The sequence below is a fragment of the Lagopus muta genome, chromosome 1 (genome assembly GCF_023343835.1).
Source record: "Lagopus muta isolate bLagMut1 chromosome 1, bLagMut1 primary, whole genome shotgun sequence".
In the NCBI taxonomy this organism is placed as follows: domain Eukaryota; kingdom Metazoa; phylum Chordata; class Aves; order Galliformes; family Phasianidae; genus Lagopus; species Lagopus muta.
Window position 1 is genome coordinate 22912519 of NC_064433.1, and position 19608 is coordinate 22932126.

Genomic DNA, 19608 nt, shown 5'->3' on the forward strand with positions numbered 1-19608 from the left:
GGACAGCTCATGGAGAATGTTAATCTGTATTAAAAGCTATTAATGGCTTCTAACTTTCTCCCTTAGTGTTTTTCTTTCTGGTGCAGTTAATACCTAACTTCACTTGAATGCAGTGCTTACTATGCATTTTGTTTAGCTGATACTCATTTGTGATGATATTGCTGTAACACTAAAAACTTTATAACTTTAAATGATGTGATGAACTTCATCACAAGAAATCTGTCCTTCACCAATTGCTTCCTCCCATAGCTACTTCTAGGCAAAAATATTATTAAAGCATTTGGACATTTCTTGGAGATTTGAGAGCAACCATCACTGAGGTTTTTTTGCTGTGTTCTGTTTGTTGTAATTTTCTGTCAGTAAAGCCCTTCTTCTTTTCTTCAACAAGCTTGCAAATTCCAGGGCACTCCAGGAGGGAAAAACATAATGTAATGGTTTTATGATTTTTGGTTATCGGTATTCCACATCATAACATCATATAGTGCACTGGGGTTAAAGAGTTAATGCTCCAGATCCGGATATTTGTATTGGAAGAGAAGAACTACATTCCCCAGAAGACTGTTTGCTGTTCTGTTATCATTTCTGCTCAGGGTGAACAGATACAAGGCCTTGGTAGGTCACCTGATGTGCTCTTTTCCCTTTTTCAGCTCTCCTCCCTGCTGCTTGTCCTGACCGCATGCATCACCTCAGCATTAGTGTAAGGCCTTTCAGTTTTTGGATGCTCTTTCTCTCATTATATTTGAATATTGTCTTTAATTCTAATTACATTGTATTATAGTGTGTTATCTGGCATTTCGATACCATATTTAGTAAATTAGTTTGTTTCTCCTCAGATCGTTGCCACTGTTTTTAATTATTTGGGGTCCCCTGTTTCCCTTTTCTGGAGGTATGGATGTGTGGATCCCTCTGCCCCGCTAGTCATGGAACCGGGCTGAACCAGCCCATAAAACAATGACAAGAACAAAAGAAACATTCAGTGCTGTTTGCTCACCTGAAGAACTATGGGGTGTATGGAGGTGCTGAACCCAATGTCAAAGGTCAGCATTTGAAAACATTGGCTGCATCTGAAATGGAATACAACAGAAATCAGATTCAGTGAGGACAGATATTGTAAAATACACACTACAATGACAGAACATAAATATATTTGTCCAAGCAAAGCATATGATACAGACCAAAAATTTCTAAGAAGAATCCACAACCCTAACCAAAGATAGAGTCATGTTCTGAAGAAAAGAGCGATATACTAAAGGATGTCTGTATGGCTGACTTTTAAACTAGTGTGGGAAGGGAACTACACTGAAGAACAAAATGCTTTTTGATGAGAATGAGCTCCCACAAAAGCTTTGGAAACATGTGGAGTTTAAGAGATGTCTATCAGGTTGAACTCTCCAGGCTCACTGAACCTAGCTGCACCTGGGGGGATGTTTTAAGGCATGGGCCAAGAACCTGAAGAAAATTTTATCCTCTTAAAGGATATCTATCCCATGGTTAAACAAATATTCAGTTTGGATCATTATTAAAATAGCTTTATTCATTTTATATTCGTTCCCTTCTCTCTTTCCACTTCCCTCACAATGTGTTATTCATGAAAAATAATGAGCTTCATATTACTGTTAATGAAACACCAAGGTTCTCAAGTATATGAGGACTCCTCTGAAAGCAATGCCTCCCATTTCATTTTGTTGCACTGTGACATCAGAGCAGTTTTGTGCTATGGCAGCAGAGGTTGAACCTTCCCACCAATATTCTATTATGTTTTGCTGCCATGTGACAGACGGCAGAAGAGGGGCAGCCTGACAAATGGTATCTGAAATGGAAGTGCAGATGAAGCAAAGGTGTGTCATTGAATTCCTCTATGCAGGAAAAATTGCACCCATTTATTGATTCATGTTGAATGTTTGTAGAAACCAGCAGAGTGAGGCAGTGGGTGGTGTGTTTCAGCAGTGATGACTGAGGCAGTGGGACGACTCCCCTGGTACAGATTTTTTCAAGCTCTTGTTCATTGCTGGTGAAAATGCACAGCTACTGATGTGACTGTGCTGGAAAATAGTGTTCTTAGCTGATAATGCGCTATGTTAAATATTGTTATTGTGCTTTTGGTTGTAGTTTCAATAGAAATAAATAGGAGGCATTACTTTTGGACCAACGTAAGTATTTTTAAAGCGTACAAACATAATAAATAGTAACTTATTTACTATATACCACAAAAAACCAGATGTTACACAACATATGGAGAACAAATATTAATTACTGAACTTATTAAGTAAGAAATGCTGATATATGCATAAAAACTGTAACTATCTAGTGGAAGTGATTGCAATGACTTAGCACTCACATAAAAATGAATGCTGCTGCCTGGGTACATTTCATAACAAGTATTCTGCTGTGTTTGTTGTTCATGTTCTCTGCCTTGGGCAATTCAGAACAGCCAGTGCTACTCTAACTTCAAACATTTGAATCATGTCAGAGTTCTCACTTACAGGAAATATGGCATTATACAAATGATGACTAGCCCAATTGTGAGCCATCTCTGCTCATTTGTGCTGCATGAAAAACTTCATCAGGACACAACATCTTGTCCTTGGTATTTACCAGAACCTCTCTACAAACCAGAAACACTGTGGATATAGAAGGGTTTTCTTCCCTAGGTACAACCTATCTTCACTTTATTCTATCAAGAATTAAGAAATATAAGGGATTTTGTTATTTCAGGAGTCATGTGTACTCTACAATTTTTATTCTGTTCTAAGAAGCTATTTTAACAACATAGCAATGAACACTGCAAGTTACTTACTGATTGAAAGAGCCTGGTCCTGAGGCAGATGATTCACTGAGGACCTCAGTAATAAGTAGAAGTTTGCTTATAGCTTCCTTCATGTTATTAAAGGCTTGCTGGGGATAACTGCCTTTGAAGAACATCTCAAAAAACCTTTGCAGCTGTGAAAAAGATTACATGTATTTGCAGATATTTACCAGTACTTAACTAAACCAGTGCTTAGGGTCATAAATTTTAAGGCTGGGAGAAGCCAAAATTGCATTACAATGTCAATTTCAGTTGTTATTCATTTGCACAGTAAAGAATGGCATGAAAAACACCACACACCACACTCGCAAAGAAGCAAAGAAATAGTTTACAAATATTAGAAACAGGCTCCAAAGCAATGCTTTTAAAAATTATTGCTCACAGTATAAGCTTATTTTGAGAAAACCCTTTTCTATCAATTTGTTTCAGGCGAAAGAAATCTAACACTTAATGCTTCAGCAGTAAGCAGTAGCACAGCCACAGCAAAAACCTTTTCTATTGTTAACGTACTATGCCAAGGGCTATCCCACTTGACCTTGACTATTAATTTTTACTCCAGGTTAACAAATTCTAAACAGAACCAGTCATCACAACCATCGCAGCCATCACAAACTATATTTTGGCTGGATTCTTGCAGATACTGAGGATTTTAGCCATGTGAATCCTCACAGAGAAATATTCACTGTCCTGCATAACAATGTTATCTCAACTGCTTTAATCACTCATGAAAATTCACCCTCCTGATCACTTCAGGTAGAAATCTAGGGAAAGAGAACTAGAGCAACACGGTATACAAGTGAAGAATGGGACACAGACAGGTTTTGTTGAATCAGGGATCTTGGTGCTAAGAAAGGATCTGCCTTTGAATCATGTTTTCAATTATTCAATTAATTCAATTATTCAATTAATTCAAAAAAAATGTTTAACTATGTCAAACTGTCAGATAATTTAGTAGTAATTAGTATAAAACAGATGTATTGTATAAAAGTACTGTTTTCAGATAGAGTACACATGGAACATGTTTTCTACAAATACTCAGAAAGTACAAATTTCTGAATGTTTCCAGGAATTTGTCTACTAAATTGACTTAGAAATGCCATGATGTGTTTTCTACTATCACCTACTCATGCATGTCCCAGTGGCTTCTGTAGGTAGCCCCACTGGAGACTCACCTGGCTGGCATGTCCTGCAGACAGATTTACAAAGATGGCCTTTATTAGAAGTCTGTAACAAGGTTTAAAGTGATATTTTGGATCTACAGCATGAGCACAGAATCAGAGAACTACAGGATGACCAAGGTTAGAAGACACCATCTGGTTCAACCTCTTCTCAAGCAGGTGCCCAGGACCACATCCAGATGGTTTTTGAAAATCTCTGTGAAGGGAATTCCATAATCTCTGTCCTAGGCTCTTTTTTTTTAGCTTGCAGACTTATCATCTTGGCATGCAGGTTTTGAACCCCCAGGTTTTTTTCTGCCAAACTGCTTTCCAGCTGGGGGAACCCCAACCCATACTGGTGCTTGGGGTTGTTCATCCTCAGGTTCAAGACTCTGCACTTTTCTTTGTTGAACTGCATGAGGTTCCTGTTAGCCCATTTCTTCAGACTGTCAAGGTCCCTCTGGATGGCACCATGGACCTCTGGCAAACAAGCCATTCCTCCCACTTTTGTATCACCTGCAAACATGTTGAGAGTGCACTCTACCCCATCATCCAGAGCATTAACAAAGATGTGGAACAGACGACCTAGCACTGTCCCCTGGATACTCCACTAATTACTGGTTATGCATTATGATGAATTCACTGTGCTAACACCAGATCTCTTTACAACATAATTCTATGCACTCTCGTCCACAGAATTTTCTAGACAGTGTTGTAGCCTCCCCATGTGAGCAGAAATACTGCCAAGGACGCTCGGTTGTGTTGGCATGAATGATTAACTTACAGTTTCTTCAGGCAGCATATTGCAATTAAATGTAATAAGTATTTTCCACTTTCCTTTTTAAAAAGCACTGTGTGTGCCTGCAGCCAGGTATGAAAAACACTCAAGTATGGAGCTAATACTGACCCTCCTTTGCACTTTGTTCTCTTCAGAGCCAGTAGCTCAATCCTGTTGGTAAATAAATAGAAGGTAGGAAGTTGGTTTGGCTGCCTACCTGTTCTTATCACATCTGGTTTTATTCTAACAAGCTTGCAGGTATTGCCAAATCAAAGAAATTTGCTCCGTGATCTGGGTGGAAGGTTTTGCAGTCATTGGGACTCTCCATTCTGCTTCTGAGAAAGTTATTTGAAATGCCAGTAGGAAATGAATATCAATAATATATTACTAAAATTTCAAAATTAAACTTCTGACTGCCATGAATTTATAGTTGTACATATAACCTCAGCTCTGCCATTTGGATATTTGCATCCTGTTGCAATCTTGAATTACATTACACCATATTTTTATGTCATGGAGTTTCCAGGTGTACTGCAGTTCCATGAATTTCTAGGGCAAAAGAGCCCCAGAACCACCATGCAGATAGAGATTATACAAGTCTTCAGACTGTGCTACATTTCAAGGCAAGCATGAGTACCGCTTCTTAAAGTCCAAGATCACTAATCTTTGCTTCTCCTATATTATGACAGAAAGATTCAGAACATGAAGCTGAATAGTTTTCACATCAGTTCTGATTCAGATTCATCTCTGATTGAAATTGTCCCAGTTTTGGTGAAGCCCAACAGCAATTTATTAATCAGTTCATATGAAATAAGGAACTAAGAATGAAGATTCATCTCAGCAGGATGAGACAACAAGGTGGTTCATCAGCTTACTTTGACATCTATCTCCAACGTCTCATTCACATTGCTGCTAGATTAGCTTTTACCTCTTCTCTAGTTTCCTATGTCTGCAGTGGGTTTCGAGGGGCTAAGTGAGAAGCTCTTGCTTTGCTACACAGGGGACATAAGGAGCTACATAATTTTATAAGGAGAGAGAGAGAGAGCGATTACTAGAAAGAACAGCAAGAGGGACAGAAAAAGTCCATTAGGCCATTTGCTCATCTCTACCAATTGGTTCCTAAATACTGCAACACAAAGGATAGGCAACGCATGTATTTCAAGCCAGAACTCCTGAAAGGGAGGCTGATTTGCACAGTTTGTACTCACAGCTAAAGCAGCAAACTGCTTCCAACACAACAGACTTGAAATAAAACTGGCTTCTCCAAGGAACTGCATTTTCGTTACAGTCCTCCTTGGGCAGATTAGAAAAAAAACAACTGTGCTCAACGGGTCCTCATTATAGGATATCAGGTTTAGGACAATGTTTATTCTAAGCCAATGACTGAAAATAAATATTTAGACAGCTTGGTTCAGGACCAACAAAGACACCAGAAAAATGCTTCAGGTTCAATTCCAGTTCATGAAAAAAATCCTGTTCAAACCAGTTCAGGTTACATTTGACTCTTGTGGATTCTACAGAGTTCTCAGCACCTAATAGGGAAAATGTAGAATATATAGACAGGGGATAAGAAATATGAATACCTACAGCAACTTTGAGTTTTTCTGAGTGTTTCCAACACTTAGTTCTGTTCAACTGCAGAACGCTGAAGTCACTAAGCTGAAGATTACTACAGATGATGACTACTGAGGCACGTTCTCCCACCTTCGAGGAAACAGACCACCTGCCCAGCAGGGTTCAACCTCATTATTGACTGAGGTTGAATAAAAGCAGCACAGAATAGCAAAAGGGGACAGAATGGAAAAAAAACTAGTGACAATCACAGGAATTTAGTCTGTGAGAAAGCTGACCTATTGCTGGCAGATTTTTGAGCAGAGGAACAGCGATTAAATTTTTAGTAGGCTGTAAAACCTAATGTACACATGGACATACAATTGTGCAATGACACCATTGTGTGCAGAACTGCAAGAGTTCTCAGGAGCTTGGAAACGTTCATCCATGTGCTGGATGCTTATAGTCAGGGGTATATTCCACATATTTACGTAATACCTTTCAGAGAATGTGCAAATCTAGTTAAAGCACAGGGATCAAAACATATTTTCTCCAAAGGCAGTCTCAACTAGGAATGTAATTAAGATGAGTTTTAACTCATTGATCTTTACCTCACTGATAAGTGTTTTTGCTTTAGGATAAGCCATTGGACAAAAAAAATAGGTAACAGTATTAAATTTAAAATGCTTTTTCTCTACCCACTTTGAATTTTATTTTTTAAAAATCTGAAGCCATTAAAATAAGCCTTATGATTTCACTGCAATGGATTCCTTTGGACCTCAAAAAATACATGGAATCATCAGTGAATGGTCTAAAAGACTGAATAAAAATGCAGTGTAATTGAAAGCTTCATGAACAGACTCATGGACACTAAAGGAGAGCAGAGGAGTTCATAGGGCTGCGTGCTATGGTAGCATAGTAATTCCCTTCAGAAGGTTTTCCTCTGGCATGTTCTCTGCAAATGCATTTCTTAAGATGGGTTCTAGGGCAGCCTGGGGCAGCCAGCTGAATAGTTAGCTGAGGATTTGCTTCAGAAAGGTATAAATTAAATCAGACAGCTATGTCCCAGTTTCTCCCACCTCCACTCCTTTGTTTTAAGAGACCTATCCAGAGCATGCTGAGGAGCAGACATGGCACGTACACTGTGTGCAGTGGGTGTCAGACTCCAACAGTCCACAGAAGATGTAAAGGAGTTTTACTGTAACGAAAACAAACTGTAGCAATTCTTCTGGGATTGCCTGCTAGCTCCATCTCAGCACAGCTTTGCCACATGACAAGTCAAAAAAGAAAGATTTTCCTTAACTAACCTTAGGAATGGCAATACATGCAAACTTATAACATCTACCTTCACTGACTTAGCTTTATGTTAATTTCAGTAGGAGTTCAGAGACACAGCTCACACACAATCACTTAGGTGTCACAGTATGCAAAGGAATGACACCCTACAAGATTGGGTGGTTTATGTTTAGGTTCTTTTTTTACTTCATTGCACAACACAGACACTTCAAGAACATGATTTATGTCATCCCGGGGTAGATACTTCAAAATGGTGACATTAATTGCAATCTGAAACTGCTCTGTTCCTCTAGTGAAGAATCTAAACGAGACACTGAAGGCAGGAAGGAGATAAATCCTGGGAGAGCTCATGCAGTCTACCCTTGACAAAAATCTCACTGATAACAAAACCTGCGTGACTGGAATATACAAAATGGTCTGGGAGGGTTTTTGCCCTAAAATGATGATGATAAACCAACAGCAAGATTAAACAGCAATGAGGAAATGACGAGGAAGGAGCCAGCTTGAAAAATAACATTAAAAAAAGCATGAAAATTTGCAGTGGGGTGGGCTGGGGGAAAGAGCATTTGGAGCAGAAACAGCAGCAGGCAAAACTGGTCAGGCACAACCATAATTCAGCCCACCAGCAGCATAGCTTTTCCTGCGCTGTTCAGGGCTTAGTGGGCTGTCAGCCTTGGCATGGGTCCTATGTGGGTGTACACAGATCTGGAGCTTCCACTTCTCCAGTTAGAGCTGTGTGCAAGCAGAGAACTGCCCCCAAGGAGAGTGGGGCTCTGTTTGTAACCCTGATGCCTGTGAGACAGGAGCACATAGAGTGGGTGAGCAGTTGGGTGAGTGGGATTAGAACTTCAGAGGGTTATTTATAAGAGGATATTTAGAACATTAGTAACATTATGAACATTATTGAAGTGACTAGTATCATGGTTTAACTGGTCTATTAGTGATATTGAGTATGCTAATAATACCAACTGCCAGTTAATTACATATAATCAATTAACCACTTCTATCCTGATTTTGTTAGAACGATGCGAGCTCATCAGTTTTTCCTGAAACAGTATCCCACCTTTGGAGCTGTAGCTGAGCTCTGAACATGCACAGGAGGCAGGCAGATAGAAGATGAAAGGCCACTGAAGCTACTGAGTAGTTCAAAGCAATTCTGAGGTTTGGACTTCGAGATCTGAGGCACCATATTCTATAGGGTTTGCATGAATACATTTTAAAGTGACCTTGATGGTCCTTATTTGCAGTCTTCAAAACTAGATGAAAGGTAAAGTTATCGGTATCATAGTTGAAAGTAAGGTTTACTTCTGGGGAAGTAAAACATGACCTTTGGTTTCCAAAAAGACGTGTCTTTTTGAAATATCAGTGTTCTTTCCAAATTTCTCTACAGCATCAGAGCTGTTGCAGCCTTCCTGATCAGTTGGATTTACAGGTTCTCAAAAGACTTAATACATTTACCTCTCTTTGAAAATAACCAAGGACGCTTTCACTTGAGTTAATTCAATCAATCTCTTCTAACTTCTTCAGTATAAGTAGTGTACTTTCAGTTCACTTTCTGTATTCATTATTCTTGATGGATCATATTTAGTGATATTCCTTCACCAAATCCAAATACTCTGGGGTATGAGTAATTGATCAGATACAGAAATACTTTTTTAGACACAAACAATATTGCCTTTGACTGTATGTGTGGATGTATCTAGATATCTAAAGTGGAATATGCTCATATACTCATATACTGGTTCCACACAGAAGCAATATTTTGCAGTGAAACTATTTTCTGTATTGCCTGCTAGCAAAGGCAAACTTCACCACTGACTGCAATATATAAAAAAAATTGCAGTACGGGTAATGGGAGAAAAATGTACCTATAATCAAAAGCAGTAGTTCTAGAATACTTTGCAGAGAAAACAGTGCAGTCATTTATCACAAGTTGATAATGTTAGCATTAGATATTTCTGTTTATTTCACTCCTGATTTATTGCTATGTTATGCCATTCTCTGTACATCTTACATGGCACTTGGTGAGGGGGGAAGTCAGGATGTTATTCAGCTGTTTTATGAGTAAATATATATATTTATGAATATTTTCTGTTCTTTACATATGTTACTGTCAAGAAAGGTCATGTAATAGCTCTGAACAAAATAACCCTTGTCTCTCTGTTTATCAGGTTTCAGTGGACAGTCACCATTAATTTCAGTATTTGCTCCAGTATGACTTATTTTAGATCTTTGCCGGTGGAAAGAAAAACAGAGAAAAGATCACCTGAGAAAACCTTAAAGATCCTTGCTCTTAAGATTGAGTCCAAAGATAACTGGTGTCAGTGAAAAGCTGTTCACTAGCTTCCACAGCAACTAAATTAGGTCCTTTGAATGGGACTGGACTAGAATGGTTTTCCAACACAGTCCAATCAATTTTTTTAGGGAAAGAGTAAAGATGATTTACTAATGACATTTCCCAGTTTGTTGTGAGAAGCAACTGAGATAGGAGATGCTGAAAGGCAAGTGAAGAAAGGAAGCAGGATAAAAGAGACAGTTCTGGGAAAAACACAGAGGCATGTTTATATCGTTGCTTGGACTGAAGAGCCAGAAGGTCTATGGTGTAGAAGAAAAGCAGAGAGATAAGGCATGGATAAAAGTGTCAAGACTTATTTATGACATATCTACTTGCTATAAAGAACTATCGGTCTAGAGCTCCTAGTAGAGAAACTGTGATGTTCATGTCAAAAAAAGCAGGAAAGAACTCCAGGAAGAATTCTGACTGTATTTCTACAATGCCTTACAGAGTGAAATGCCTGACACAGAAAATGAAGAGGGTAGAGAACTGCATAACACATAAGTCCACTGGAGTTTATTAAACACAGACATATTCCACTTTCAGTTCAGTGTGTCTTAACTTGCAGTTTATCAGAAATGGGTAGAATCTGCCTAGATACAAGTAACTTTTATGCCAGAAAAGGAATGTCAGTCTAAGCAAACCTTTAATCTTCCCCAGTCCAAACAGACTAAATGGGTTCTAAATGATTTGAGTAGAGAAATCAGAGCCACTGCTATGCTCAGTATCTCAGGAAGATTCTCTGCTTAGGCCTTTTGAAAGAACAGTGAAATACATGTGCTAAGTTCTAACAACACCTCATGCACAAATTTAATTTTATTCCCAAATAAGCCTGCAATTTAATTAATAGTTGATGGTAATTTTCTGTTGCATTTACTCTTGCTAAGTAACAGGGCAAGAATGGGTAATCCCAAATTAAAACAAAGGAAAAAAGTCCTGAAAGTTTCTGCTGTCTCTAACCATTTTGATTTTTATCTGCATGAACACTTGCATTTTATTTCATATAAAATATGTGAAGTAGTATCAAAATTGGCCACTTGAGGGCAATACTGTAACCTAATTTTCCGCATTCTGCTGTAAACCAGATTTCCACGTCCTATTAAAAGACATATTTCTTGGATAGTTGAGCGTCCAGTTTTAGTTGCATGTATGTTAAGTATGATAATTATTTTTCTTTACTCAATTTTTCAAATACCTAATATACAAGAAAGAGAATTTTGGTTATAGTGTCATACCACAGTAAGATCTGGTTGGTAAACATGCCCATGGCAGGGGGGTCACTTCCAACCCAACCCATTCTGTGATTCTATGATTCTGTGAAACAGCTTCAGTTTAGTATGTTTACTTCACTGTGCAACTTGAAAATCACTTTTTAAGTGATAAGCATAGTCTTAGCTAAGGTCATCTAGGGCTGTGCTCATAAAATGGTCAACAAATTCAAGTCCGGGAGGAACCTGACACATGTTTTTGATGAGCAAATGGACAATGAGACAGAAAGGGAGCCGTTCAAGGCAGCCTACAACACAGCTGACGCACAGTGTGGCACTACTGAATTCTGCAAAACTGCATCCTTTGTTATGAACTGGAACCAGATTGGGAAAAACTAACGGCTGAGCAAAGGAAGTACTTTATATTGTGTGTTAAACTTTGGGATAATTAATCATAAATGAATGTCTTACACACTAGCTTCTATAAAACAGAAAATTATTCGTAGGTCAGCTTTTTGTTTAATACACATGCGTATTTGATTAATATGAAGGCAATTATTGCACATAGAGATCCCTCCCTTAATTGGTACCATATGCAAAGTAGAAAACTTCCATTTTATTATTATTTTTTCAAAGCACAGATGGTCTAAATAAAGAGTTTCCAAATTTCTTCATGGAAATAAGGCTATTATGTGAGCCTCATAACATTTGTGTGGCAGAAAGCCATTCTCTTCACTGCATTTCCTGCATCTTCCCAACCAGGACCCAGATCTAGAGTTGTACTTTTGCCACCCCTTGAGCACACACAAAATCTTCATGCCAATTCAAGTTTTAACTTTTTTCCTTTCTGAACTGAGATTCTAAAATCTGCATAATCGCAAAAAAAGCCCCGGCAGCTGGTGAGTAAAATGAACTTGAACTCTTCCTGAACTGCCATTTGGCCAATGCTTATTCTAGGAGTCATTATAAAGACTTATCACTCTGATTAGGATAAGCAAATCTGAGTCATAAAAATTATTTACAACAGTCTACTAACAGTGGAGAGTAGAGTGTTATTTAACTAATTTAAACTTATTTTTTGTCTTTACGCAGTTTCTGTAAACCATTTGTTGTCATTTGGTACCACATCTCCAGACTTGAAAAATATCTCTTTCACATATACGACGTTCTGGTTAGTTTTTGCAACCATAAAGGGTTGTTTTGCACAGAAGATCAAATTTTAAACTCAAGATACTGAGTCTGCAGTAATAAAGATGCACCCTTGTGTTAGTTTGTGGTGGTAAAGTTGGAATTCAGCCAAAGTTGTGAATCAATTTTTTATCAGTAATGGTTTAATTACACTGGCGCAAGAAAATTTGCTAAACAGATGCTTATATACACTATGCAAATCTCCAAATTATTGTGCAACATTATTGAAAGCGATACATCTATGATACAATACAGCAGATTAAAACTATTCATTTTAAAAGATGAGTTCAATCAGCTACTCTTGAGAAAAGAACACATCACACAGTAACAATTTTATTCCAGACCCAACTCTCCTCTATAGGCACAATCAGTTCCCAGTGACATCAATGGGTATTCTGTCCATCAGTGGAAGAACAGATCTTAGACATCATTTCTGTTTTTGTCAACTACTGACATGCTAGATCTTCACAATGTAACAACTTCCTCTCCTACACACTAGAGCTGGCAAAAACATAATGCTTATAGAAGCATGCTGAACCAGATTAGTTGTACAAACACACATAGCTCCACTGCAAAGTCTGGAAGAGGAAATCGTGATGCTGGCACTGTATATCTCTCTGGCAACAAGTGATGACTCCATAGAGTTTCCTAGAAACTTGATGTAATTTCATCTCAAAGTTGATCTACGACTGAATTAATTGAAAGAGAATTTTCCCAAAGTCTCTTTCCTGACTGATGCCATCCTTTCTAATGACTCCTGCCTGATGCCTGTGCACCAAGCACAGTAGCCTCTCTGATTTCCCAGTGGAGCTTCTGGCTGCTGAGTGAATCTCCCTGGCTCCTCCCAGGCTATACAGTGTGCACTGCTTATTGGAAAGGCAGTCTTATAGACATGCGTTCCATTGTTTTGTTGATTTGTATTTGAAATTCTTCATCACTACAAATGTGCTTTCTGTGGTGCCTACTTTTTGTGTATTTCTTGCCATTTTGACAAGTCTGCCTAAAGCTGTGGAAGATGTAACACCACAGAAGTAGTAACCAGACAGGAATACTGCAGACGTGCTGCTGCTTCTATCTGTCTTTTTTATTGCTTCTTCAGCTGCAAAGTATTCTGTAAATGATGACTGGCACCCCTTTCAGCAGACTTCCCTCAGTTGGAATTATTTTACAGAGCCATATCAGAGCCATTAATGACTAATAACCTTCAAAGTACTGTCTACTTCAGATACTGAACACCTTGGTATTTTAGTACACAAAACCAAACTTCCAGGGGTTGAAAGTGGGTGTCCACTAGTCTTTTTAAATGTACAGAAAGGAAATGTAAAATAATATATTTCAGTGGGGTTCTGAAGAGGGAAAGAGAGGTAAGTAGGTTTGTCTCATCTAATTTTTGCCATCTAGAATTTGCCTTGTTCCCTATGATAGTCGTAGCCTGTGGAAAGCAACAGATATTTCTAGAAGGAAACCTACCTCATTCCAAAAGTAGTGTCTAAACTGAGATGTTCTGTACCCTAGAATTGTCTGCTTCTTCAATAACTAGAATTAGATCATGAGCTTAGAGTAGGCATTTAACTTTCACAGAGCTAAAATTATAGAGCATACCAAATTATTAGCATCATCGAGAGTCCTGGCAGTGATGCCACAATGTTCACACTGATTCAAAGACAAGACCTGCTCCTGTCCTGAGTGTGTTATATGAGCAAAGTACACCCATCCTCAGGGGGCTGTTGAAGGAGTTATGTCACCTCTAGAAATCATTGCTACTTTGTGATCTTTTTCCTTCAAAAAGGAGCAGCTGCAAACCTATAGTTCCTTCAAAAAGTGCTGTGTGTGGAAGGACAGTTCCTTGCTGAAAGAGCAAAGGAATGAAAAGATACGTTCGGTATCCATACAACTGCTGAGGAAACTAGACATGAAGAGAGAGGGGTCTCTCCAGGCACTTGGGGATGGCCAGAGTTAAAGCACGTAGGATACATCTTTCTTATAAAACCTACAGACCACGAGAAGCCACTTTCTCCACAGAATACTTCCTTCTCCTTATTTGGATGTGCCCTGACACTCATCCATTCTATTTTACTGCACCTAAAAAAGAAATCTAAACAAATAATTTAAATATTTACTTTTGTTTTTTTACAACACTGTCAGTATCCAGGCAAAAGATGTTACTGCATCAGGGCATTCTGAAGCTGAGCTTTAGAGAAAACTCCAACTGTGCAACTGCTGTGAAGTTTCAACAGCAAAAACTGGCTTTGTAACAAGCAAATCCCAGGGCCCTTCATAGCCCCCATTGCACAGGCCAGATTTTCTCTCCTTCATGAACGAAGCCCCACTTTTTCTGAGATATGAAATCAGTACTTGATAAGAACCATCACTGTCAGCTCATGATTGCAAGTAAAAAAGAGGGAAAAGAGAAAATAAACATTACCTGGTTTTCTGTCTCTACTTTGTCTGTAAAAAACCAAAAACTAGGAAACAAAACATTTTACCTTTACAGAAAAGTGCTTCTTCTTGGGTGGATGCCAGACAGTAGCAGCTGAATGAAGAAAGGCCCTCAAAGGTGTTAAGGATGTAACTAGCACGTATGCTTTTATGATGACAGAAAGGTCTTGAGCTTTAAGGATATCCTTGTGGTCTGATGAAGCTGAGACTTGACTCCTGGGAAGCAGTAAGAATATTGAGAATTAATAAAGCACATCTGCATTTCATTTAGCAGGAAAATAAGCATTTGAATAGTGAAAGTAATGGAGACAATAATTTATGGTTGTTTTTTTTCTTTTTTTTCCCCAAGGTAGATAACGCAGTAGATGAAAACAAGGCTGGAACCAAACTTTATGTCAAGTCTTTTTTGTTGCCTTCAGTATTTGTAATCATAATTTGCAAACACAGAAGGTAACTATGGTAGAAGAGAGTTATGGTTGAGAGAACTTATTGGTAAATGCATTGTGGGCATGTTGTGAGTGTTGGAAAAGAAGATGTTACTAAGCCAGGAGATTTGGAGTGAAGGTAAAAACATTAAAGAAACGTAAGCAGTTTAAATTACAGAAGCGCACAATCAGGGTAGCAAATTTAACACTGATTAGCAGTGAATTCAGAAAAACAAAAAGAATGGAAAGACTATACTATCATAAGCACATTCCTCAGTATAATATAAGGCCACAAACATGTGGTACTGCATGCTTGTACTAGGCAAATACATGAATTATGATTCCAAATATTATTGGAGACAATAACAACCCATAATTAAGCAGCTACTCATAAAATATTTATGCAAGATATCTTTGTCTAGGAAGTGATGTGGTTCTACCAGCCTGTGACTCCCATAGTCTGCACACACACACACACAAAATAAATAAATAAATAAATAATAAAAAAAATCAGCTTCTTCAGGCCTTAGATTTTCCACTTATCGAAGATATTCTAATAATATCTATGTTAAACAGGCATTTTTCTCCCCCCCCCACAAAACAGTAGAACCACTGACCACAAAATCTGTGTGGTCCTGGAATACAGGAAATTACATTTGGAAAGCCAGTTCTAAAATATGTTTTAGTTCTTCATTTAATGGAAAGCCTCTGTGCAAAAGACTGTCTGTGTGTGCCTGGAATAGGGATCAGAAAGGGACGGAACAGGAAACAGTTCTGCCACCATGGGACCTAAATATTCAGAGGTGACTCTGGATCTATATTTATTTATCTAGGAGTCTAAGGGCTACCAATATAAAGGCTTAGTTGTTCATACACAAAGCACGTATAAGACTGGCTAATGCAGGAACAAACATGCAAGTATAAAAAATAGAACACATCTAAGTGCTCCATCTGCTGTGGTCTCCATTCTCTCTCCATTCTGTGTCCCTGACTCCCAGCAAAATGCATTATGAAACACATATTATTTCTGGGGGTAAGGTATCATTAGCTTACAGCTGTGCTCCATTGGTTTGGCTCCATAAGTACTGCAGATGGGCGATGTGTTTCTTGACATTGTTTTTGCCGCCGTGGGTGATGTTGCTTGCAGTGTTGTCCCCTGACTGCCCGTGCCAACTGGAACACTCTGGGGTGGCAATTGAGAGCTGCATGTCTGAAAATTACAAAGGGAATGAGAAGGAAAGGCAGCAGGCCACTGAAAATGCTGGTCATCTCCTGCTGTTAGGGAAAAAAGTGTGTAACAAACAACAGGTAGAAAATACACAATAACAAATGCTTAGACCATGTCCTTTTTGGAACTTCTAGCAGAGAGCTTTGCATCCACAAAGCACCTCCTTCCAGGGGCAAGCTCATTAGCTTAGCTTAGCTGCTGTCCTTTTATATGAATGCATGAGTGCTGCATACAAAAACAACCCATACCCTTCCTTTTCCTTCTAAATACACATTCTTTATTTCTAAATATAGAAGACCAAAACCTGCATTTCTCCCACAGACTACTGTCTACTTCCCACAACTGCAACTAATTTGAATGAGAAATATATTTGTTTGAGAACCAAGAGACTTTGCCCCAATGATCAGGCAGCTCAGGAGACAACAATGTACCTATGTTTCCATGCTGACAGCCAGGGCTACCTTTTGTGGTTCCTGAGATCTATGGCAGGCTTTGTTCTCCAGCTGAATGCAATGGAGCAGGACTGACATACTGGAGCCCTCAAGATTACAGAGGCATGTGAATACTAATAGTAATCAAAATATTGTGATGTGATGTCAGTGGATGTGCTTATAAAAAGGCACAGGGCTTTTATGTCGTAATTTCATGCTGGGTAGTTTCCATAACCACTAACTCACATCACTTTTAGATATTTCATACTCTTAAGTAATAGTCAGGGAAAAGTCAAGCTATACACAATATTCCCAAACCTCATCATTTATCTTTTTAATGACACACAGTATTGTGCTAATGCTGTGAAGATATTGGTATGGCTTCTCTCTTAATGTGCACACTCTCCAGTGCATATGAAATGGAAAGAAAAAATGAACTTGTATTCCTGATGATGAGCTGTGAGCAGCCATTCAAGGAAAAGGATTATTTTTTTTTCATGCAGTTCCTGTTAAAATGTCATATTGATTGTTTATGTTCATCAGCTGTTCATCAGATCAGCTCCATTCAGCCTTCCAACCTCAAGTGGATCTAAAATTAATCTTGTCCTTTGCCTTACATGCACCATTTAGCAGGGGTAAAGGCTTCACTAATAAAAAACAGGCACTTATTAATATAGCACCTCATGTTCAGATTATATTCTCATCAACATCTTTGTGTTGCGCTATGCATTATAACTGATCTGGACTTTGTAAGTGCCTACCTGTCTGCTGATGGTGCATAGATAAAACAGGCTACTGTCTGCCTACTTGCCTGTGAGGAATGAGCCAGCAAATTCCCATTAAGTGATTTATTTAGCAGACTTGCTTCTAAACATGCACAGGGAAAGAAATCAGCTAACCAAGTGCTTTTGCTTTCCATGCCCATTCTGTGCAGAAATAACAGCATTTCACTATGGCAATTTCTACCCTGTAAAGAGACTATGATGTTCCACCACAGTAATTTTCAGTTATTTATTTGCAAGGGCAAATAACTCCCACATTTTCATCATACAGTTTTGCTGTTCAGCCAAAACTAGAACTATAAAAACAAGTACACGTCTTCCACAATGCATGGCTGGCTTCAAAGATCCTTTTCTGATGTTTCCTCACATTGGCAAAGGCAGCTCCTCTAGGAGCCATGCCCTGATCCCCTATGTCATGGTCCTGCAGTACATCCATCAGAAACAATCCAGAATAGACTCCAGAATGCAAATCTTACGTGCCTCCGATCAGCAACAGGGGTCTATTGACCGCAACAGTAACAAAGGAACACAAAATCCAGTCAAGTCTGTCAGAGCCATCCAAATATTCCTTATCAATACTGCAGAAAAGAGAAAGACATATTGTTCTACTGAGACAGCTAGAGCCTGCAGCTGAAAGGAGGCAGAACCGTGTATGAGACCAAGCTACCTATAGCAGACTCAGATGAAGCCATAGCTGTGTAACAAAATTAACAGAGCCATAGAAAGAACAATCTCTCACCAAATTATCTGGAAACCAAATTTTGCCAAAGATGTACATTTTTCAGCATTTTTTTTTTAGTTACGATGACAGTGATGTTGAGAGAGCATGATTTTTGAAATGCAGTTTTCTTTTTTAAAAGAAAGCCAATATTTCACAGATAAGAACAGGGCAGCAGAGAAGGGCTGTTCAGCTTGTTACTTGTTCAGTTGCTCAAGAGAAAAGAAAATCTTTTCCTTTTTAAATTATTGTTTTAATTGTGTTGCTAAGGAAACAAGTAACAAGTATTAACTCACAAAGCAGAGTTCAAAAATAATGAGATGAGGCTTTCACTTTACCCGGTTTAAATTTATCCCTTTAAAATCAGAATTTTAGCTGTTAACGGAAATTGGCAAATTATTTTGACATTAATTTATTTTTTACTACCCAGTGAAGCTTTTACTGTAGCAGTTCATAATAAAAATGGATAAAGACGAATGAAACAAGTGTCCTAGAATTATCATAACCACCGGGGAGAAGCTCCTTAGGTTTGCCATAAATCACCGTAAAATGCCTTGACATAAGACAAAAAGTGGAATCCTGCCATTTCTCAAAAAAGAGAAGGTTAAGGAACTTCAGAACATAGGTTATTATTGAGATCTAAAAATGGGACAATGCTCCTATATTATTCAGCATTCTGCAGACCATCCTGTTTGTATGGTGCCTTAAGCATGCCTATTGGGTTTCCGTTAGCACCCACCTGGGAGGAAGCTCATTACAAAGGGGCTGGAAGAAGAAGAAAGGGAAGTGAGAATCTCATGAGGCACTTGCTCCTTGAGATAGATGATAGCATACCACCAGGCAGAGATAATGAGGGAGTGACAGCTCCTTAATTTGGTATATCTTCTAGAAACCAATGAATATCATTATCCTAATAATAAAAAGTCATCAGTAGCAGTGAACACTCAGATGCATCAGTTCTCATGGCAACTCTTATTACTCTTGCTACTGCTGAGAAGCAATAACAGTGTTTGTTGGAGTTGTGAATTTGTTAATCAACATTATCATCAATGAAAATTAGCCTGCAATGCCTTTACTATTTGTGGTAATTGACATATTTTTCCATCTTGAAATCACTCAACAAGCTGTTGTTAATTAACCAGTCCTTTCAAGGATTGTAAATAACCAGCGTTTTTAACAACAACATTTTATAGTAGAAATGAGAGAGGCTCAGCAGTTGTGTCAGCCAGCTTGGGAAACCAAGTTAGAAATTACTTGAGTCCCAAC

At 38.5% G+C, this 19608-nt stretch overlaps 1 protein-coding gene across 3 annotated transcripts in view; it reads right to left on the reverse strand.

Annotated features, from left to right (window-relative positions):
* The window catches only part of CPED1 (cadherin like and PC-esterase domain containing 1), a 140396-nt gene that overhangs the window by 79765 nt on the left and 41023 nt on the right, over nucleotides 1-19608 (reverse strand). For all 3 annotated transcript variants that reach the window (XR_007379582.1, XM_048959060.1, XM_048959054.1), the window contains 4 exons: nucleotides 16237-16393; nucleotides 14806-14974; nucleotides 2798-2940; nucleotides 992-1064 (listed from right to left, as the gene is read on the reverse strand). Coding sequence is in view for 2 of the 3 variants with exons in the window: in XM_048959060.1 (XP_048815017.1) it covers nucleotides 992-1064; nucleotides 2798-2940; nucleotides 14806-14974; nucleotides 16237-16393 (542 nt within the window). In the remaining variant the exon portion in view is untranslated. The remainder of the gene's footprint in view (nucleotides 1-991; nucleotides 1065-2797; nucleotides 2941-14805; nucleotides 14975-16236; nucleotides 16394-19608) is intronic.